The 23,872-nt window shown below is 42.9% G+C and overlaps 1 protein-coding gene across 1 annotated transcript in view; it reads left to right on the forward strand.

The window, feature by feature from the left end:
- LOC146614213 (cadherin-12-like) overlaps positions 1 to 23,872 on the forward strand; it is a 31,760-nt gene that overhangs the window by 2,500 nt on the left and 5,388 nt on the right. Inside the window, exons 2-10 of the mRNA XM_085378776.1 lie at positions 7,244 to 7,368; positions 8,843 to 9,012; positions 12,141 to 12,260; positions 14,526 to 14,693; positions 14,827 to 15,014; positions 18,034 to 18,287; positions 18,744 to 18,880; positions 20,282 to 20,403; positions 20,812 to 20,926. Coding sequence (XP_085234902.1) covers positions 7,244 to 7,368; positions 8,843 to 9,012; positions 12,141 to 12,260; positions 14,526 to 14,693; positions 14,827 to 15,014; positions 18,034 to 18,287; positions 18,744 to 18,880; positions 20,282 to 20,403; positions 20,812 to 20,926 — 1,399 coding nt within the window. The remainder of the gene's footprint in view (positions 1 to 7,243; positions 7,369 to 8,842; positions 9,013 to 12,140; positions 12,261 to 14,525; positions 14,694 to 14,826; positions 15,015 to 18,033; positions 18,288 to 18,743; positions 18,881 to 20,281; positions 20,404 to 20,811; positions 20,927 to 23,872) is intronic.

A 23,872-nucleotide genomic window follows, 5' to 3' on the forward strand; every position in this document is an offset into this window, starting at 1 on the left:
ATGTGTGTGCGTGTATATACACACACACATACTTTTATGTATTTATTCATCAAGATAAATCCAGCCACTTCGCACATAGGATTTGAATACAGATTGTTTAGATTACAGTTCTGGCTAACCAGCTATTGGCTGATACAGTGGGGCAAAAAAGTATTTAGTCAGCCACCGATTGTGCAAGTTCCCCCACTTAAAATGATGACAGAGGTCAGTAATTTGCACCAGAGGTACACTTCAACTGTGAGAGACAGAATGTGAAAAAAAAATCCATGAATCCACATGGTAGGATTTGTAAAGAATTTATTTGTAAATTAGGGTGGAAAATAAGTATTTGGTCACCTCAAACAAGGAAAATCTCTGGCTCTCACAGACCTGTAACGTCTTCTGTAAGAAGCTTTTCTGTCCCCCACTCGTTACCTGTATGAATGGCACCTGTTTGAACTCATCATCTGTATAAAAGACACCTGTCCACAGCCTCAAACAGTCAGACTCCAAACTCCGCCATGGCCAAGACCAAAGAGCTTTCGAAGGACACCAGGAAAAGTATTGTAGACCTGCACCAGACTGGGAAGAGTGAATCTACAATAGGCAAGCAGCTTGGTGTGAAAAAATCAACTGTGGGAGCAATCATCAGAAAATGGAAGACATACAAGAACACTGATAATCTCCCTCGATCTGGGGCTCCACGCAACATCTCATCCCGTGGGGTCAAAATGATAATGAGAACGGTGAGCAAAGATCCCAGAACCACACGGGGGGACCTGGTGAATGACCTGCAGAGAGCTGGGACCAAAGTAACAAAGGTCACCATCAGTAACACACTACAACGGCAGGGAATCAAATCCCGCAGTGCCAGACGTGTTCCGCTGCTGAAGCCAGTGCATGTCCAGGCCCGTCTGAAGTTTGCCAGAGAGCACATGGATGATACAGCAGAGGATTGGGAGAATGTCATGTGGTCAGATGAAACCAAAGTAGAACTTTTTGGTATAAAGTCAACTCGTCGTGTTTGGAGGAAGAAGAATACTGAGTTGCATCCCAAGAACACCATACCTACTGTGAAGCATGGGGGTGGAAACATCATGCTATGGGGCTGCTTTTCTGCCAAGGGGACAGGACGACTGATCCGTGTTAAGGACAGAATGAATGGGGCCATGTATCGTGAGATTTTGAGCCAAAACCTCCTTCCATCAATGAGAACTTTGAAGATGAAACAAGGCTGGGTCTTCCAACATGACAATGATCCAAAACACACCGCCCGGGCAACAAAGGAGTGGCTCCGTAAGAAGCATTTGAAAGTCCTGGAGTGGCCTAGCCAGTCTCCAGACCTCAACCCCATAGAAAATCTGTGGCGGGAGTTGAAAGTCCGTGTTGCTCGGCGACAGCCCCAAAACATCACTGCTCTCGAGAAGATCTGCATGGAGGAATGGGCCAAAATACCAGCTACTGTGTGTGCAAACCTGGTAAAGACCTATAGTAAACGTTTGACCTCTGTTGTTGCCAACAAAGGTTATGTTACAAAGTATTGAGTTGTATTTTTGTTATTGACCAAATACTTATTTTCCACCCTGATTTACGAATAAATTGTTACAAATCCTACCATGTGGATTCATGGATTTTTTTTCACATTCTGTCTCTCACAGTTGAAGTGTACCTCTGGTGCAAATTACTGACCTCTGTCATCATTTTAGGTGAGGGAACTTGCACAATCGGTGGCTGACTAAATACTTTTTTGCCCCACTGTATGTAGTTAAAGCTGTAGTGCTGTGTGTGTGTCTGTGTGTGTGTGTGTGTGCGCGCATTCCTTCTTCTGGAGGATTTGTGCTCCTCCCAGTGACAGCAGGTGTCTCCCCTCATAATCAGCTTTGCGGGTTTTAAAGAAGAAGAAGAGGGGAGCAAATAGGGCTGTTGGGCAGTGTTCACACTGTGTGTGTGTGTGTGTAAGAACACTACTGATTGTCGTGTTACTCCCATTGGGGAGGGTGTGCACTAAGTGTGTTGTTTAGCAGCAGATGTCAGTGGACTCTGGTCATCAGTTTGTATTACTCTGCTTCCCTTTGGAGTTGTTTACCTTTGTGTTTATTTATATACTTTCATTTATTTATACTTTTTGGTGAAGCATCTTTGAGGTTCTTGACAGGGGTTATACAAACCTGAGTTAATATTAATTTAATTGTCCTTGCTGAAATACACAAGGCCTTGCCTAAAAAACAAAAAACAACTGGATTCTAGTTGTTCTACGGATTTTTGGTCATATTCTTCATTTCAGTGCATCAAATGTTCGAAATTGGTGAGCACTGATTTGGAGCTCTCCTCTAAAAATCCAGGCTCCTGTAAGAGGAGAAAATGTGAGGCCTTCCCTGAAAAAGTAGTGTTCTTTGCTCTTGTATATACCTGTCAGCACTTATAGTTGTCAGTTACATAGGCGTTGATGCGCACCAGCTCCCCCCGCCCCCCCATCAACACCACCACTGGGTATTAAGCCGAATAGTCCCTCTCCTTTGTAGTTTTCCAAAGAGAATTTGAATTTGTCTGATCACTGAACTATTTTCCACATAAGCTTTGTACCAGAGCAGACGATGGTATTTCTGGATAATGTTGATCTCTGACTTCTTGATACCACAGCAGAGCTTTAAACAGCAAACTGTGTTCATAACTGATGCTGGAATCGTGCTGATGGCCTGACGGCTTTCAGTATTGGTTTTTAGCCTCGTCAAGATTCTTGGACTCTTTATGTCATTTTGTACGGTAGATGATGAGATTTTTAACGTCTTTGATGTCTATTTTAAATGATTCAAAAATAACTTTTAGGCAGAATTATTTCAGATTGGTTCACTTCTGTCCATCATTACTTATGATTTCTTATAATTGTCTCATTATAAATATTGTATATGTTTTCCTGTTGAGAGAAGAAACAATTCACAGATAAACATATCATGTTTTTATCATTGCATTCGGTTGATTTACATTTTACAACTTTTTTGGACATGTGGTTGTAAGTGGTTGGTTTATTAGCTCGTGTTGCTCTGAGTTTCATGCATGAACTGTTTTTGTCTGACACAGTGATCAGTGTTTGGAACGTGTGCCTCAGTACTGGTCTACCCCCGCTCTGTAACATCGTCACATTTCTACTGCTAAAAATCACCTGCAGCTGATCGTTGAATATCTAGGAGGGACTTCATTTCACAAACTGACTTGTTGCAATGGTTGCAACTTATTACAGTTTATTACGCCAACATCTTAGCCGACTGGTTATTAATTAAACTACAAAAGGTCTAAATAGATCCTCATTGCAATGTTTGGAGCCCACTGGTCAGTTAGTTGTTGACTTTCATATTTCATATATTGAACCCCTTTTAGATAAGTGTAATGCCCTGCACAGTAGAGCTTGTTTTGAAAATATTTGTTGACTTTATATTTATTATGGATGATTTATTTGGAAATAGTGTTAGTTAGTATAGTAATTGTAGTATATATTCTACAAACAAGAGATTATTCTGTTGAATGAGAAATTATGTTGTTTGATTAATACATTGTATTATTATTAGGCGTGGGACTCAATTAAAACAAATAATCTAATTAATTAGAGGCTTTGTAATTAATCATCTCGGTTAATCACATTTAATCGCACAAGAAAATATTCCTCAAAGTGCAAATGTTTTTTTTTTTAATTTAAAAGGGTTTTAGTGGGTGACAGAATCAAATAATAAACATGGACATGAATATTGGAAACTCAAGCTCTTTACATTTCTGGAAAAAAAATCCCTGGGCAGGCTTAAAAATGAAGCGCTGTTTTAAGTACTTTAAGTATATTTTCAAAATGGCTTTGTTTTTAAATAATAATAATAATTTCAACATGAGTGAAGTTTAATCTTCTTAAAAAAATAAACATAAAAGGTTATTTGAGCAGCTTCACCTTTAAACTCTGAGTAACCTGAGCCAACATTATTTTGTACATTAGGCTAAAACAGTGAACATAAAACATGTAGCTCCGGCGGTAGAGCATCTAATGATTGGAAGGTTGGTGGTTCGATTCCTGGCTTCCTCCTAGTCTTCATGCCAAATATCCTTGGGAAAGATACTAACCCCCTGTTGCTCATCCATTGTATGTTAATGTTAGATAGGCACTAACAGCTTAGAAAAAGTGCTTGTGTGATTGGGTGAATGAATTAGTTGTATAAAGCGCTTTGATGCTCAGAGTAGAAAACCACTAAATAAGAACCAGTCCATTTACTCACAGTACCTCCATGCTTATTTACTGTCCGTCTCTTTCAGCCAGTTACAAACTAGCCTGTTCACGTGTTCAGAGCAGCTTTTTGTTACTATGTGACCTGCAGGTGAGAACAGTCTGTCACATGGGACAGAAGTGGCAGGACCAATCACAGACAGCTGTGGGTGGGTCCCTGCTCGACTGGACCACCACTGCAGCGGGCAGTCTGTCTGGCTGATGGTGGATTCTGCTCTGTGCAAACTCTTCCTCATCAGAGGGGAGGAGGAGGCTCTTTGTCTCTGCTGGCTCCTTTGTGGTGCCATCTTCACACTGTTCCTGCAGCAGGACCTCAAGGCTGCTCCAAACCACCTCTCGCTCTCTCCTTGCAGGACACTTTAAATCCTTAAAGTGGGTCAAGCACAGCAGCTATCTGGTGTGTAGCTCACTGATGGTTGAGTGTAGCTACACCTTTGTGAAGGCAGTCTTAAACTTCACCATGTAGTTTGGGTCATCATCAGAGACCTCCATGTTGTAATGCAGGTGGCAGAAAGCAGGTAACACCACTGAACATCAGACAGACGTCTCACCTCCAAGAAGCTCAGTCACGAACCTGTAGTAGACAGTTCAACAAAGTAATTATTATCTACACAATAACTGTCAACTGTAGAGCTTTTTGAAGAAACAGTAACAATAAGTAAAAAATGGTTTTATTTACCTGCATGGCTCAAGTGGCTCTTTGTGTTGCCCCAGTCTTGTTTGCTCCTGGTGTAGTTCCTCCATATTAGCAGGGCTGTCTGTAATCTCATGTTGTTTGCTTTTCAGTGTCATAAAGCTGTTGAACTTTACTTGAAATAGGCAGCTGGAAAGTTGGATCACCTGACGCCAACTGTAGCACATTTTCTAACCCGCTATCTTCTCCCACTGATAGTGGTCTACAGACAGAGCAATCCATTTTGTGAGAGAATTTGTAAGTTTGTCCGATGTTGACTTGCTAATTTTGGTCCTGATGCCAGGTATTTCATCACGTTTCGGCTGCTGACACCTTTTCTTGTTACTGGGACTGCTAGCGCTAACAGCTCCCACAGTTTCTGTACTCACTGCAACATGTTTTGCATTTAGATGATGCCGTAAGGTTGAAGTGCTTCGGTGGTATGCAAACTCCTTTTTGCACAGTTTGCACATAACCACGCTTTTATCAAGGTTCCATTGGATAGTCTTTAGAAATCAAATTAGCCTCTGATCAGTCTGAGGTGACATGAGCCGGCTCCTTATTGGGAGCCATGGGTTTTTTTTCCTTTCTCTCTCTCTCTCTCTCTCTCAGCCTCTCTCTCTCGCACTTTTTTCCGCTTTACTCCGCACGTGAGCCTTGTGCTTTGTGCTGGGCAGAGGGGGGAGGGGCGGTAGTTACACTCAGTAGCACAGGAACAGAGCGGGAGGGAGAGAGAGAGAGAGCCAGGGACAACAACGTCACATTAGAAAGGTATAGTAATCATCCACAACTATTTTCGGTTGCAGATAATAAAGGATTCATGCAGGTCCATATGACAGAGAATGTGCATGTTCTTTTTGTTTTCATATTATAATTTATATTTAATTGTGTTGTGGTTTGCAGTGTTTTGTGTTGTTTCACTTTAAATTTGTTTAAAAGGAAAAAGCTGAAAATTGAAATAGTTAAAAGTTCAAATGTGAATAGTTGGTTTTTGTATTATATGATTTATTTATTACATTTTATGTGGAGTGAATAAATAAAAGTATATTTACGGTGGCCGCTAGAGACAAAGCACGTACAAAACACAACAGAAGTGCTCCAGGACGCTAGGCGCAGTGTTACCTGGTGGCTACACAAGCCAGCAAGTACCAACGACCGGATTTGGTGTGTGGTAGTAACAGGTAAATAAACATTTTTTTTTAATTATTTGAATATATGTGAGTGCTTGTGTATAAATACACAAACAAGATAATTGAATATGCTTTCAATTGTGTAATTTAAGTGATCTAGTAGCTCTGTTTTGGAAGTTCAGTTCATGCTAGAAATGTGTTTTGGAGTTTGTACGTGCTTTGTCTCTAGGGGCCACCGTATATATTTATATATAAACATATATAAATAAAAAGACTTTTTTTACATTAGTAATTCCTTTTTTGCATAATTTTATATTATTGTTAAAAATAAATTAGTTAAAGCAACAAAACAACCTGAAGAGCCGGTTCGGAGCTGAAAGAGCCGGAAATCCCATCACTATTCTTTGTAGCTCTGATGTGTGCATCAGTGTAATCCGTCTACCAGGAAATGGTGCATTGACAAACGTTCCTCTTTGCTTGGAATGCAAATATGTCAAGCCAGTGTTATTAAATGCGTTATTTTTTTATGCGTTATATTTTTCAAATTAATTAATCACAGTTAACGCTTGTTAACACTGAACTCATTCATCTGTTACAGTGTTAAACCCAAATGTTTCTAGTTAGCATGGGATTTGGACTAAAAATGGCATGTTAGTGAAAAATGTATATTTGACAAAGATGACCCAAATAAACCCAAAAAAATGAAAAAAAAAACTGTTTTAAATGATGATTTCATTTGCAAACAAAAAACATTAACCAAAGTTAGAGCAGTCTGACTATTCTACACTGACCTCTGGCATCAACGTGTGCAGGAAACTCCCAGCAGATCAGGGTTTCAAACTCCGGCCCTCGAGGCCTGCAGCAGATAGCTGCTTCTGAAATAAGCCCAGCCCACCTCACTCCCAAACTATGCCACCTTCATAGTCACTTAGATCACTCTTGTTCCACTTCAGCAGCTTATACTGACCAAGTCTACATGCTTACAAACAGATACACATTACACACTATGTCATGCTGATTAGATACTTGCATTAACAAGCAGCTGAACAGGTGTACCGAATGCAGGAGCTAGTCAGTGTATTCATATCGTTCTCATAGACAACAAATGAAGACTGATGCAGTTAATGTGCATATCATCTCCTAAATAAGAAAACAATACAGTATTTGTGATGCTTTTCTGACACATAATTTCCTCTGCAGCTCCACACTGAGATGGACCAGGGAGATAATGCAGTGAAATATACACTCTCAGGAGAGGGAGTGGGGTCTGTCTTCACCATTGACCAAATGACAGGAGATATACATGCACAGGTGGTGCTTGACAGGTCAGTACCTCCCAATAATATTGTCTAAACTGACTAAGCACCTGAAAACAGTAATATCTAAGTAGGAACCTAGAGAAGGCACATCCTCCCAAACTGTTTTTCTCAGGAGTTGCAATGGACGGGGAAGTGAGACTTGGACAAATCAGAATCAACCTTTTTCTGTCAGAGAGATGATTGTGTCCACAGAGATGCTGACTTTGGCTGAGATTTTTTTAAAAACGCACAAAAGATTCAAGGCGATTTTTTTTTTCCACAAAACAGGCTGAGGCTTGATCAACTTCAGCTGAGTCACCTGAGCAAGAATGTTTGATGTTCAAGACCTGAAACAGCTGCTGACCTCAGAAAACATCACTGAACATATGCATTACCTTTAAAACTGCAGATGTGTTATTACAGCTTTCTCTTGAACTGTCACTGCGGGCGGCCAGCCCTGTTGTTTGGAGACTTTGGGAGTCGTTGAAAAAAAGACCAATCATGAGTAGCATCTGCCTTCAGAGTTTCTACCGTTGCGGCTCGAGGGCTTGATAATATTCACATGCTGCTATCACATTGTGTTGCAGTCATTCGTTGCATACAATACACAGTAAAACTGTCAAATTTATATATTGATTCTATACAAAATCAGCACGCTCTAAAGAGTGTGTGTGTGCGTGCGAGCGTGCGCGTGTGTGTGCGTGTGTGTGTGTGTGTGTGTGTGTGTGTGTGTGTGTGTGTAAGAGAGAGAACCCATTCCACCTAAACAGGACACATTCAACAGTGGCAGTTGTTTTGTTGTTGTTGCTTTTTTGCAATTGCAGGTTTTTATCACATGTTTACTTTTGTAGCTGCGTTGCTAGTGCAGTGATCTTTTATTAACAGTGGGGCAGCTTTCCAGCTGTCCTCATCGGCTCTGCACCACACGCAGCTCTCTCGTCAGGTCCCCGCATCTGACTGAAATAGGAAAGGCATGGGCAGGTCCGCCTCCCCCGACACCACACCCTGAACCCACTGCTCCACCCCTCCCCTGCAGCTGAGCCATAAACCACACCCCTCCACAATTAAATAAATAAGATATTGTTGGATATCTTAATGTCACATTAAAATTCAGAAAATCATATCATAAAAGAAAGTTCCTCTTTGATATGATGATAAACTAACTAAAATGATAAACTAAGCTTTGCACATGAACAACCCCCGTAAGTATAAAACTGTGACTATGCCAATAAAAGTCTACCTTTATTCATGCATTTGCATCAATAGACGAGCATTTCTATGGACAAAACACTTTCCTGTCCCAAAATTGAGTCACTACTTGATCTACAGCACATCTAATATTTCCATTTTCTTTAACAGTCTGTTTGGCAGCATGAGTGCAGCCTGACACGGAATCAATGCTGAGACACCATGAGACTCATAGCCTGAACACATAATCATATCAGTTGAGTATGTGCCAGTGAATTCAGTGTGTGTAAATTTAATACTTGATGTTTTGCAGGGAGAAAAAATCGTACTATACGCTGAAGGCCCAGGCTGTTGACGTTCATACAGGCATCCCTCTTGAGCCAGAGTCTGAGTTTATCATCAAGGTGCAGGATATTAATGACAATGAACCTCAGTTCCCAGATGGACCCTACAGCGCCAGCGTCCCAGAGATGTCCCCAACAGGTAAGACAGCTACAGGCTCGGATGCAGTAGGTGGATGAAGAATTTAGATAGCAGAACTCATAAAGATAAATGAAAGTGTACACTCCTTATCAAGGAAAATATATTTTAGGTATAAAAAAATACACAGTGCACAAAAATATATTAAAAATGAAACCAATTTTTTAGACAGGACAGTCTCTCGTAACAAGACCAGGTTTTCCCAGAAACCTTTCCAGTTATCTACATTGTGTTTTAGACACAACTGAGCCAGCCAGCAATCTAAGGAGATCTCCTTAGATTGCTGGCTGGCTCAGGTGCAGCTGAATATGTCACCCCTGGTCCGATAAGGTAGGGGATAGTGAATACTGTGAATGTAATTAGCAGGTGAAGTTTTTAAATCAACTGGCTCCACAGATAAGCTACACACTGTGGAACAGGAAGCAATACTCTGCTGCAGAGAGCAAACACCAAGTGACAGCGCCACTGTCTCTCTACTGTTTTCTTCTTCAGTGCCATGTGCCAAAACAATGCAGAGCGGTTACCTACTCCCACAGAGCTTAATAATTCTACATCTTCCCTGCGTACCACTACTGTAGCGCCTCTGAAAAAGAAAGCCCGAAATCAGAAATTCTTGATTCCCTGGTGTAACCGTCAAACATGCACCTTAACACAGAAAACTTGTAAACTGGAGAGAAACTGGGATCTTATTTAGAAGATCATCATTTAGCCTGAAAAAAACAGTTTGCTGCTCTACAGAAAAAAACTTCTGCAAAGCTAGAACGTTTTAGTATCCATCACTGATCGAAGAAAATAAGAACAACCCCAGGTTCCTCTTCAGCACTGTAGCAGGGCTCGCAAAAAGTCAGACCTCTGTTGAACCAAGCATTCATTTAACCTTATCTTGTAAAAGTCTTCACAAATAAAATTTGAACCATTCATAACCATCTCACAGACTTAGATTTATGTTTAGCTACTTTCAGCACCATTGATATTCATTTAGACTCTTTTTCTCCATCTTTCTAAATTAACTTCAGTAATTACTTCCCCCAAACCATCATTGTGTCTTTTAGAACCCATTCTTATAAGACGTCCTAAAATTAATTACTTCTTCAGGCTATGATCAACCTATTTATCAGATTTTAGGTTTCAGAGCTCATCACAGCACAGAAACAGCTTTAGTGAAGGTTACAAATGATCTTCTTATGGCCTCTGACAGTGGACTCATCTCTGTGCTTGTCCTGCTAGACCTCAGTGCAGCGTTCGATACTGTCGACCATAATATCCTATTAGAGCGATTAGAACATGCTGTAGGTATTACAGGTACTGCGCTGCAGTGGTTTCTATCATATCTATCTAATAGACTCCAGTTTGTGCATGTAAATGGAGAGTCCTCTTCACACACTGAGGTTAATTATGGAGTTCCACAGGGTTCAGTGCTAGGACCAATTCTGTTTACATTATACATGCTTCCCTTAGGCAGCATCATTAGAAGACATAGCATACATTTACACTGCTATGCAGATGACACCCAGCTCTATCTGTCCATGAAGCCAGATAACACACACCAATGAGTTAAACTGCAGGAATGTCTTAAAGACATAAAGACCTGGATGGCCGCTAACTTTCTGCTTCTTAATTCAGATAAAACTGAGGTTATTGTACTCGGCCCTGAAAATCTAAGAAATATGGTATCTAAGCAGATTCTTACTCTGGATGGCATTACCTTGGCCTCCAGTAACGCTGTGAGGAACCTTGGAGTCATTTTTGACCAGGACATGTCCTTCAACGCACATATTAAGCAAATATGTAAGACTGCTTTCTTAGGGTGTGTTTACAAGATCAAATTATCTGATCTTTCTTTTTTTGTTCTCCAAAGTCTTGGCATACATCCATCCATCCTCCATCCATCCATCCATCTATTTTCTTCTGCTTATCCGAACCAGGTCATGGGCAGCTTAACCCAGAAAACCCTCTGCTCCCCAGCCATCACATTCAGTATATCTGGGAGAACACTGGGGTGTTCCCAGGCCAGCAGAGTGATATGATCTCTCCATTCCTATCCTGGGGCCTCGTGGAGACATGCCAAGAACACCTTAGCCAGAGGTCACCCAGAAGGCATCCTAGTCAGATGCTCAAACCAACTCTGGCTCCTTTTGATGTGGAGGAGTAGTGGCTCTACTTTGAGCCCATCTCAAATGACTACAATGGTATACTGTCCTCCTCACTGTACCCACGACCCCATCTTACAATCTCCCTGTAAAATTCCTCTAACAACTGGGGCAGCAACTCTACCCTGACCCTGGGAGGACACTTCACCCTTTTCCAGCTGAGGACCATGGCCTCAGACATGGAGATGCTAATTTTCAATCACGTCACTTCACTGCAAGCTGGAGGCCACAGCATGATGAAGCCTACAGGGCAGATATAACATTCTGAGGCTACCAAGTTGGAAGCCTTCCACCACTTGGTTGGATCCTGTCTGTAAAGATTATGAACCGAATCAGTGACAAAGGGCAGACCTTCCCAGGGAGGCTAAGGAGTGTTTAGATCTCCATGTGATGTTGCAGAAGTGTGTGAACCAGAACAGCCTTACAATATTCAGGAACTCGTGGCAAATGTCACCCACCCCTGGGGCCACCAAGGAATTACTGCATTATTGAACTACGTCAGTGAACTCAGTGATGGCAAAGTTGTGCCCATTTTTCCCACATTCTGTTTCCTTTATAGGAGAATTTAAAAAAAAATGTCAGTATTGTCTTCTTACATATGGTGAACCTCAGTAGTGGTTCACTTCCACGGCCACAGACGCATAAAATCAAACAGGCTGCAAACATTTGTGAAATATTGGGTCATTCTCTGGAGCTCAGTGAATTCCAGCGAGGTACCATGATAGGATGCCATCTGTGCAACAAGTTAAGCTGTGAAATTTTATCACCACTTAATATTCCACAGTTAGTGATTAGTGGTATTATAACGATGTGGAAGAGAGTAGGAGTGACAACAGCTCAGCCACAAAGTGACAGGCCAAGTAAAGTCACAGAGCACGGTCAGCAGGTGTGTAGCACGCAGACGTCGCTGCTTTTCAGTTTCTAGAGAGAAACGTAATCTGTATTAACATAATCTGTGCAAACATGTTTGTGTTTGTTTAGGAACCTACGTGACACAGGTGACTGCCACAGATGCAGATGACCCCACGTATGGCAACAGTGCTCGCGTTGTCTACAGCATCCTTCACGGCCAGCCCTACTTCTCTGTGGACCCCAAAACAGGTGACAGGACAGCAGCTGGAACGTTTCTGTTACAAAGCAAGAATAATTGATACAGTTGTACTAACAGAACTCAGACGTCGCATGAATTCAGTTCACTTCATGATACCTCACGAGTTACTCCCCAGTCCTACCCCTGATAAAACAAGCACCACAAAGACAAGTTACCATGGAAACATGAGCTTTACGTTGTGACTGTTTCTATTGCAGGTCAATGTAAACATAGACCTGCAATAGAAACATAGGAGAACACATATAGTGAAAAAACAGCAGCTTTTGTTCCTGTAAAGACCTTTATTGGGAAAAAGCTGCCGGGCGTCCTTCATCAAACCGCACGTTAAACTCATTCAATTCAATTTCAATTCAATTTTATTTATATAGCGCCAAATCACAACAAAAGTCACCTCAAGGCGCTTTATATTGTGCAGTAGATACAGAGAAAAACCCAACAATCATATGACCCCCTATGAGCAAGCACTGATTCTAAATTCTAAAATAACACGTACCAGTTAAATTAAATTACAGGAGAGTCTTAAAGAGAAAAAGACATTTATACAGCATCAAATTGCAACATCAGTCGCCTCAAGGAGCTTTATACTGTAAGGTTGACCCTACAATAATACATCCAGAGAAAAACCCAACAATCATATGACCCCCTATGAGCAAGCACTTTGGCGACAGTGGGAAGGAAAAACTCCCTTTTAACAGGAAGAAACCTCTGGCAGAACCAGGCTCAGGGAGGGGCGGGGCCATCTGCTGTGATTGGTTGGGGTGAGAGAAGGAAGACAGGATAAAGACATGCTGTGGAAGAGAGACAGAGATTAATAACAGATATGATTCAGTGCAGAGAGGTCTGTTAACACATAGTGAGTGAGAAAGGTGACTGGAAAGGAAAAACTCAATGCATCATGGGAATCCCCCGGCAGCCTACGTCTATTGCAGCATAACTAAGGGAGGATTCAGGGTCACCTGGTCCAGGTTAAACTCATGTGTGAAGAAAAGCAAACTTTGTAGCTGCTTCATCCACCACAGCAAACATCTACTGTAAAGAAACAGACATTATACACATGAACTGTTAACTTTAAATTAGATAGCTCACAAAATCACTCATAGCCAGCACTCTTCTTGCCTTCTATTAATTTAAGAAAGCCTTCCAAGTAGACAGAGTATTTGTATATATAATTATATATAATTTTATGTTTTGCCTTGTTTTAGATCAAAAGTCAAATATAATAAGGTATACAACCTTATTATATTATGTACGCACCTGCATGTAGGATGATGCTGAATAACCCAACAATAACGTTAATGAGTGTCCGGATCTTGAGTTTCACTGATTACTATGAAAGGATGAAAACGAGCACATACTCAAGCTTAGATGATTAATCATCTTCAGGCTGTTTAAATCAGAGTGCCATACATGTAGTCTTACTATTTACTGATCCTCTGGTCATGAAACATCTGAGCCTATCAGGTCACATCACACGCAGCCATGCTGGGTGGAGTCTAACATTTCTCTGATACAGGGCTTGCTTTGAACAGTGCACTGATGTCTTGATAGACCCTTTTAGTGGTACCTTGATGTTTAAGCTTGTAGTTTGTGGCCCAGCGCAGTGCAGCTTCTTTCTGTGGGAATACGGAGAAGCTGACCAGGATAGTGTGGGGGTTATGACCTTTCACTGGATCTGGAGGTCGGTCGGGGTTTGTTGGACTCTTTCCAGTTCAGATGACGTAGGGAAGACTGGGGCCCATTGCCTGCATTGATACCTCCAACATAAACTTTAGAGGGTCCCTGCCATGTTTGCTCCCTTCAGGAATGTTTAGTATACAGAGATTAACTCTCTGTGAGCGGTTTTCAAGGTCATCGTTCAGTGCAGGAGCAACTGGTTTTGGTCTTGTAATGGTGGATTCAAACTTTTCACCAGTTAGAGACGTCACTGTTGTTTGTAACTCGTCTGGGGATGCCTGTAGCAGTTTTATGGGGGAGGGGGATCACTTTTTCACACAGGGCCATTTTGGCTTTCCCCCCCCTTAATAATAAACACCTTCATTTAGAAACTGCATTTTGTGTTTACTTGCATCATCTCTGTCTAATATTTACATTTTTTGTGACAAATATACAAAAAATATTCAAATGTGGGAAGCACTTAGATACACTGAGGCAAAATTAGGCATAGGCATACAGCGTGTGTAGACTAAAGCCAGATTCATCTTTGTCTTTCTTCTTTGTTATAGTGAGGTCTAAAATGTTAAATCAAATCCTTTCAGGTATAATTCGGACAGCTCTGGCCAACATGGACCGTGAGGTGAAAGAGGAATACCAGGTTCTTCTCCAGGCCAAGGATATGGGTGGTCAACTGGGGGGACTGGCCTCCACCACCATCATCAATATCACCCTGACTGATGTCAATGACAACCCTCCACGCTTCACTAAGAGTAACAAACTCTTAGCAATGTCTAATTTGCTCATTGTTTAAAAAAATCTACTCATTCATTCATTCAGTTACGTTGGACTAATAATAGTGTTTAATTGGTTGTCTCTTTTTACTGATCTTTCTTACTCTTTAAGGTATTTTTAATCTTCATGTACCAGAGTCAGCATCATTGGGTGCAGCTGTGGGACGAATTCAAGCCCAGGATTTGGATGTAGGCAGCAACGCACGGGTGGAGTATGCCATTGTTCCAGGAGATGAGGGCAACGTGTTTGACATCATCTGTAATGGTCAAAGTCAAGAAGGGATAATTGTTCTGAAAAAGGTCAATTCACCCTTTAGTGCACATTAGTTGCTTTCTAAGTGCTTCCTGCTGCAAAGCATTGATCCATTCACACAGCACTTTATTTTATGTCTTCAAGCTGATGATGGAAAGATTGTTTTATGCTGATGCAAAGTTCTTTAAATCATATGAATTAGGCCACGTTCACACTGCAGGTCTTAATGCTCAATTCTGATTTTTTGATCAAATCCAAATTTTTTTTGTCTGTTTTTCACACTACGAATAAAATGTGACAGCAAACGCGCTCCAGTGTGAACGGTTCACGGCCCTCAAAGCGTCACACACAACAGAAGTAAAAATGGCGGCTACAGAGCTAGTAGGTGTTGTTGCAGCAGTCGATCAATTTCTGCACAGTCGTAACCGACAGAATTTTGACAAATTAATTAAAGAAAAGACACTGAGAAAAAAAAGAGCCTTTGCTTTAACAATGGCCGCCATGCTTTCTCGTTTGTCTTCTGATAATTGGCGTCTGTCTAGTGTCAGTGACGTAAAAGACGGATTTAATGCGACGTGACCATCAAACAGCAGTCGCTTTCTACAACATCGGATATGTATCAGATTCAGTACCACATACGAAAGTGACCCAGGTCAGATTTGAAAATATTGGATTTGTGCCATGATCGGATAGATGGGTCGCATAGGGTCAAAAAAGTCGGATTTGATGCGCTTTCGCCTGCAGTGTGAACGTAGCCTGAGACTGCTTCACAGCCACATTGTTAAATGTGGTTCATAGTTCTAAATGTGTTAAATTGTCAGTGAGAACAGAGAAACACTAACTGACTGTCTGGTCCATTGTAATTGCTGTCACTGGGGTAATACCATGTAAGGGACTATTGTACTTTGTACTGTATTCATTCCTTCATACTTTGTGCTCTGGTGACAATTTTGTTATTTTGTTGAATAAAAGACACATTTGGCTGACACGAGTATTTGACCAGGACTATCATCACAGTGATGAGTGCAGGACAAACTCTCTGACTTTCCTGTGAGAGATAAAGACATGGATGTGTACATGAAATGGATTGAAAACATTAGATAGAAAGCAATTATATGTAACCCCTGACTCACTTTAAATAGTTTAGAACAGCCAAAACTACAGACTAGGTTTAGCAGGATTACAATAGGAAATGAGGTGACCGTGGAGTGAAATGGCTGGAGACAGGAAATGAGCAACAATGGTTATTATTTTGTACAGAATTGAAAATTAAATGGTAAATGGCCTGTATTTGTATAGCACTTTACTAGTCCCTAAGTAGCCACAGCTACCCTGGGGCGCACTGACAGAGGCATAGTTGTCATTACCTGGATCTATAGTACCATTAGAAACCTTGAAGTTGTTTTGTGTCTAAGACTGCATTTTTGATCTGCATAATATTGCTAAAATTAAAAACATGGTGTCTAAGAGTGATATTGAAAAAAATTCTTCATGCATTAATGGATGGAACCATTTTGATTCCCTTTTAAATAATCCTAAGTCCTAAAAGCTATCTGTAAACCTTTCACATTGTGTTCATTGTATTTATTCCACAACCAGTCAAGGCAGGTGTTCATAAAAAACAACTACCCTCTCAGATGCATCATTTCTAATTTGGTTTCTTTGACTTCGTATACGCCTCCATTTCTTTATCTCTCACAGGAAATGTCAGAGCGCTTGTGTTCGGCTCTTTTTCAAGGGGAGGTAACATAAATGAGCCCAGAGACGGGGGGGCAGATTAAAAAAACACAAGGTTTATTACCACAACTGAAAACACATAGTGAAACGACTCACTAGGCACTGAGGCAATTCAAACAAAAAAACAACTCTCAAATTTTCAAATAACACAAGAACACTAATAGAACACGAGTCATCTCAAAGGCCACAACTCAAAAAACAGAGGCTCAAAAGGCAGCAGCACAAAGGCAGAGGCAGGAGGGACAGCCTACGTCTGTTCAAGAGAGTCGAACATGAGTGAAGAATCCTCAGCCTTTTGTACTCCCAGGTAAACGCAGGCAGCCGCAGCAGCCAACGGTGTGTGTGGACTGGTCAAATACTCGTGTCAGCCAAAAGCGTTTCTCTATTCTCACTGACAATTTTTTTTTTTTACAATGAGATGATAAACATGTCAGCCGACTGACTAATTCTACATATACTGTGGTTTAAAATACAGGAATTTGATTGGACTGTTAAATTTAAATTTTAAAGATAAATGCCAGAGATTTTCACTCGTCTTTGATGCCATCAAAATGAAGTTCAGTGCTCCCATATTTGAGCACACGTAATAAAAAACTTCACATTGCAAAAGGGAAGTAAAAACATTTTCTTAATGGCATATAGTTTCATTTTACAACACAATTACTGTGAAATAAAGCATGCAGAATACCTTTTAAACAATCACAGTCACATACATGAATAAAATGTCATTTTTATTTAACTTTCACACTGGATTGATTTTTTTTTTTTGTGATCAACATTTTATTGATTTAAAACGGGGTTTGGGGGGGGGGGGGGTACAGACATATACAGTACAACTGTAAACTGCAGTAGCAAAGCAAACATTAGCAAACAAGGCATAGGGACAGCAAAGAAAAGACACAACAACACAAAGTTAAAACCAATTATTGCCTCTTCCAGGAGATAACTCTGGATGAGAAGGTTTTCCAAGCGTCAACAGTCGTGGGTCGAGCTTTATTTAATTTTGCTGTGGTATGTTCAAAACCAATAACACGGATAAGACATCGTCTCCAGAATGATTCCATACAAATGTCAGGACAGAAGCATTGCTTTGTAATAGTCTTCTTTGCGCTGGATTGATATTTTTGTTTGGACCGCAAAAACAAAAATTTCCGTAGTTATCTTTTTAAAAAGTTCCCAGATGGTCCTAAAATTATACTTCAGAAAGTATTTTAGTTAAAATCACTGTAGACGGCCTGTGGGCGTCCTCTCACTGCAGACATGAGGTAATATAAGGATTGCTCTGAATTTTTTGCTTCATCTCAGTGGATTTCTTCCCATGTTTTCCAGACTCTTGACTATGAAACCCAAGCGTCCTATACTTTCAAGGTGGAAGCATTTAATGCAGAGCTAGATCCCCGTTTCCTCCATCTGGGGCCCTTCAAGGACTCTGTGACAGTCGAAATTAACGTACTGGATGTGGACGAGCCTCCTGTCTTCACCACGCCTTACTATTCTTTGGACGTGTACGAGGACACTCCCCCAGGAACCATCATTGGCTCAGTGACCGCTTATGACCTGGATGCTAGTAGCAGTGCTGTCAGGTGGAAAGCGCTTCACAGATCTGTGAAATTATGTCAACAGACTGTTTATTTTTTTAAGTATTGTTAACAGTATTATTCATTTCCTGGAAGGCTGGAAATTGTAACGATGTTGTTCTACATTATAGTTTGAATTGGATTCTTGTTCACCAAGTAACAGTTTAACCAATTAAGAGAGTTAATTTGTTAAATAATCAAATATGATTCCATATAAAAAGCACGTTAAGAACTCTGAAGTGAAACTATTGATTAATTACCACTAACTGACAGATCACTGCAGACGTATAACTTTCAGGCAGAAAAAGCTTTTAAAACCAGTCAGTAATATTTTTAAAAGTTCTTTTTTATTTGACTGATGAGTTTATACATGCAATTAGTTTTTATGTCTGGTTGACCAAATTAAATTTCTATAAAAATGTAAAATGAAGTTAAAGTCCATGGACTGTCTGATGTGTGCAGGTATTCTCTGGAGTGGCAGACTGGCTCTGACAGCTTTTTTGACATTGAGACGGTGGAAGGAATCATATCCACTAATGAATACTTGGACAGAGAGACAGCTGTTCAGCACAATATCACTGTGGTGGCAACCAAACTTAGTAAGTATTCCACACCAATAACTACACACAACCACCAACAGTATACTTGTGTGTCAGAAACTGTACAGACACTAACTGTGCAAACAGGTCATCTCATAACCATCTCATCAACTAAACAAATGTTAGTTAGAAATTCCAACATAAATGTTGAGTGATAAGTTATCAATGGGAGAAAACTCGTATAAGAAAAGTGTTCTTATCAGGGGGCACACTATTCACCAAGACTGCATTTTCTTATATAGAAAATCCTGCTTTGCGAGGACCCAGGAGTCGATTTAGAATGAGGGATTTAGTATAATATACAAATTTAATTTACTTTTCAGACCTCACAAACGTAAAAAACATGAATCCTTCCTTTTTTCTTTTTTCAAAGCTTGTTCTTAGCACTGCTGCCTCACAGCTATAAGGTCCCAGGTTTAAATCCACCATCGGGACGTTTAATGTATCGTCTGCATGTTCTCCGTGTGGCTGCATGGGTTCACTTTGACTCTGCACTCCAAAGACATGCAGTTAGTGGAGATGGGTTCATTGGTTATTCTAGATTCTTGGTATTTCTCACTGAGTTAGCCCTGCAACAGAAATGTACCAATAATTGTTTCTTCTAGCCAATAAGTGTTTTGCGTGTTATATATTTGTCTTCACTGTATTAAGTGACAAGAAACAAATGCAGTGTGAACAAAACAGAACACTATCCCCTCACGATTCACACTTTACATACAGTGATGTGGGAAAAGGGTTCCTCATTTTCTCTTTTTGTGTATTTTTGTATAGAACCGGACCATCGAAAACATCCATAAATTACTACTTATTAAAAACCGCAGTCATCACAGCTTATAAAAATCACTGTCATGTATTGAAAAAAATAAGATCATGTAGAAACTAGAACATAACACTGAGAACAAGTTCATGATTCAGTCCTTTAGATGACAGCGTCTGTAAGGTGAATACCCAGAATGCCTCTCTTCAATGATAAGTCATGGTTTCCACTGTTGGAGGCACTGGAACATGTTCAATGGCACAAAACTGTGATGATGCTGCATCATGTTTCATATCATTAAAGTGGGCTGCTACTCGATAATCTTTATCAAATCAGTGAATAGCTTTTCGATGTTTGCCTTTTCTCTGCGGTTCCCTGTGCTGTTGCACATATATGCAACATTGTGATTCATGCAGAGTTACTTGATTAGAGTTGAGTAAAAAATGTGGAGCTGGAAGTAAAGAAACGTTTGCAGGACACGCCCACAATTGTTACCTAATGTATTCTTTGCAGGTGACCTACTCAAAAATCAGAGCCAAGCTAATGGTAGTTTGAAGCCCACAGGATGTTCGGGTCACACTGGCTGTGATGAATATATTTGGCTGTCACACTAATTATACACGGCTTCATGCTGACCCTCACAGATAATCCTTCGCTGTCTGCAGAAGTGTTAGTGAAGGTCAACGTCCTGGATGTGAATGAGTTCCCTCCTCAGCTCACTGCTCCTTCAGATACATTCGTCTGTGAGAACTCCAGAGCTGGACAGGTATGCTGAGCTACAGCACATACAAAGATCTTCATCACAGGTATTTGTTAAATACATTAACTGGGCAATAGTCAAGGATTTCCATAGCTCAGCCATGGAAATCCTTGACATGAAGCTCCCCATGCAGTGTTTGTGCTGATGTTGGTGTAAGAGGAGGTTTGGAACTGAGCACCGGCTTCAGCACTCAGCAACCTTGTCCTGTAACTACGTGATGACAACAATTGTTTTTACTCAACTGAGAATATTTCTGTTTCGTGGGGGTAGTGTGAGGTTGTCATCGGGAGTAGGTGTGCACTGCATCAGCACAGACTAAACCCGTGTGGTGAATCCAGATATTTTCAGTTCACAAGTTGTTCTGTGTTTTTCTTGAGTGTGTTTAGCACACAATCTTCCTGTTTTGCTGAGCAGGTGATCCAGACAGTTGGCGCTGTGGACGAGGACCAGCCCCCTGTAGGCCAGAGGTTCTTCTTCAAGTCCTCCAAGGAGCTCCGAAACAGAAACTTCACTGTTAGAGATTATGGAAGTAAGTCAAAGAGTAGCGGCTACTAAAGAGTAACTACAGCTTTTGTGTTGTGTGGGAGATGCACATGCATCTCTGAGATCAACCATAAACAGAGTTTTTCCCATTTGTAGTGCTCTTTGTACCTGTGACATGTTTATGGTGCAGAGAGTCTTCAGTCAGATATATCAGCGATGATACACTTCTCCTTGCAAACAGTAGGACTCAGGGTACCTTATCAAGCAGATGGCTCATGTCCAGTGTGACCGTGTCAGAATTTTTATTGACTGAGCTGCTGATTTATAAACATTTTGATACATGGAGGCTGTGAAAGGCTCCGTCTCACCTGGGAGGGTTAGACCCACCCAGGTGAGTGTGGGCGGTTTGGTGGGGATGAAATGCACGAGCTGCTCCACCGCCGGGAGTTCAGCGAGCCCCAAAATTTTACCGTCAGCGATCTCCAGACCAGAGTAAGACTTGATGGAAACTCTGTGGTGAAAGGTTTTATCCCAGTAACCCCTCATTTCCTGCATACATGCCACGACAGCAGGAATCAGCCGCTTGGTGGAGGACTGGAGAGTGTCTGACAAGCAGGCAATATTTTCCTGTCAGACAGATCCCTCTCCTCCCCCCTGTCATTCTGCGCTGCAGGCCGTCTAATGGACAGCGTGGCTGCTGCACGATTACCTATTGTCACGGTCTGCAGAGGCAGGTCGTGCGGTGGTGTGTGTAATGGACCCAGGAGCGTACACAAGTGAGTAGACGGGAGTGAGTTTAACAGAAAGCGAGCCTTTAATATGACTGAAGACCAGGAATACAAACACAGCAGGGATAGCGTGGCTAAACTATAACTAAACTGGGAAAACTAATACTGTGACAAACTAAGAGAACTCTGAGACGAAGATGATCACAAAAGACTGATCGTGAAAACATGGGGGTGAGAACACAGACGACGCGACACAGACTACATGAAACACAGAGACTAAATACACAAGAGGGATGATCAGGGGAAGTGGCCACACATGGGAACACAGCTGACACAGATAAACATAACAAGACATGGCAGGAGTAAACAACACTGACGGGAGACTGTCAAAGTAAAACAGGAAGTACACAGGTGCAAACAGGAGGAGAGAGAGAGCACGGGCATAGTGGGCTGGGGAAACATGGAATGAAACAAGGAGGGGAGATGAGGGCTCACAGATACATAGAGGGGCACACAGGGGATAAAAGTCACAAGGGGAAGTCAAATAAGGAACAACACAACAGGACAACTTAGGAAACATGGCCTAAATAAGGAATGAAATACAAAAATACAAGAAACTAAGAATACTGGGCCCACATGGCCCAGGACCATGACATCACCCCCCCCTCAAGGGCTGGCTCCAGACAGCCCAAACACAGGAAAACAAAAAACCAAACAGAAAACGACCCAGGGCGGGCGGCGGGGGCCCAGGACGGAGGGCTCGGAACAGAAAACAAAAAGGAAAGCACGGCTCAGTTCAGGGGGCCGGCCGTGCACAAGGCAACGGCGACGACGTGGAAACAGTTCAGGGGGCCGGCCGTGCTCAAGGCAACGGCGGCGACGAAGGAGACGACGGAGCAGTTCAGGAGGCCGGCCGCGCGGAAGGCGGCGGCGGCGAAGGAGACGGAGCAGTTCAGGAGGCCGGCCGTGCACAAGGCAACGGCGACGACGTGGAAACAGTTCAGGGGGCCGGCCGTGCTCAAGGCAACGGCGGCGACGAAGGAGACGACGGAGCAGTTCAGGAGGCCGGCCGCGCGGAAGGCGGCGGCGGCGAAGGAGACGGAGACGGAGCAGTTCAGGAGGCCGGCCGTGCACAAGGCAACGGCGACGACGTGGAAACAGTTCAGGGGGCCGGCCGTGCTCAAGGCAACGGCGGCGACGAAGGAGACGACGGAGCAGTTCAGGAGGCCGGCCGCGCGGAAGGCGGCGGCGGCGAAGGAGACGGAGCAGTTCAGGAGGCCGGCCGCGCGGAAGGCAGCGGCGGCGGCGGCGAAGGAGACGACGGAGCAGTTCAGGAGGCCGGCCGCGCGGAAGGCAGCGGCGGCTCTCCAGTGTTAGGCGTGCTGGCCATGGCCCGGTGGGCACAGGACCAGACGAGGCAGGACCAGACGAGGCTGGGCCAGACGAGGCTGGGCCAGACGAGGACGAAGACTCTGAGGCTGGGCCAGACGAGGACGATGACTCTGAGGCTGAGCCAGACGAGGACGATGACTCTGAGGCTGGGCCAGGCGAAGATGAGGCTGAAGCCGGAGTCGAAGCTGGACCAGGCGACGGTGAAGCAGGAGGTGGCTGGACGGGCTCCTCGGGCCCTCCAGCTGACGTGGCATGGTGCTGGACGGGCTCCTCGGGCCCCCCAGCTGACGTGGCATGGTGCTGGACGGGCTCCTCGGGCCCCCCAGCTGACGTGGCATGGTGCTGGACGGGCTCCTCGGGCCCTCCAGCTGACGTGGCATGCGGCTGAACGGGCCCCTCGGACCCTCCAGCGGAGACAGGCGGCTGAACGGGCCCCTCGGACCCTCCAGCGGAGACAGGCGGCTGAATGGGCCCCTCGGACCCTCCAGCTGGCGTGGGACTGGACGGGCTCCTCGGGCCCCCCAGCTGACGTGGCATGAGGCTGAACGGGCCCCTCGGACCCTCCAGCGGAGACGGGAGGCTGAACGGGCCCCTCGGACCCTCCAGCGGAGACGGGAGGCTGAACGGGCCCCTCGGACCCTCCAGCTGACGTGGCATCTGAGGAGGCCCTGGGGAGAGTCTTAAGCTCAGAAGCGACTGGTGAGGCAGCACATAGAACACTGTTAGCATGACAAGCTTTGAAAACATAATTTCTCAGGTCATGAACACTTTCGGTAACTCGAGTAGTAGATGCCAACTCCCTGTGGAGTTGGCAGGCATGCTTATGGCTGGCCTAACAGTCTGCGACTGAGAAGCAGTAGCATCAGAGCTCA

The sequence above is a fragment of the Diplotaxodon limnothrissa genome, linkage group LG18, assembly GCF_057381915.1.
Source record: "Diplotaxodon limnothrissa isolate DT_005_m linkage group LG18, D_limnothrissa_male_GT1.1, whole genome shotgun sequence".
Lineage (NCBI taxonomy): Eukaryota > Metazoa > Chordata > Actinopteri > Cichliformes > Cichlidae > Diplotaxodon > Diplotaxodon limnothrissa.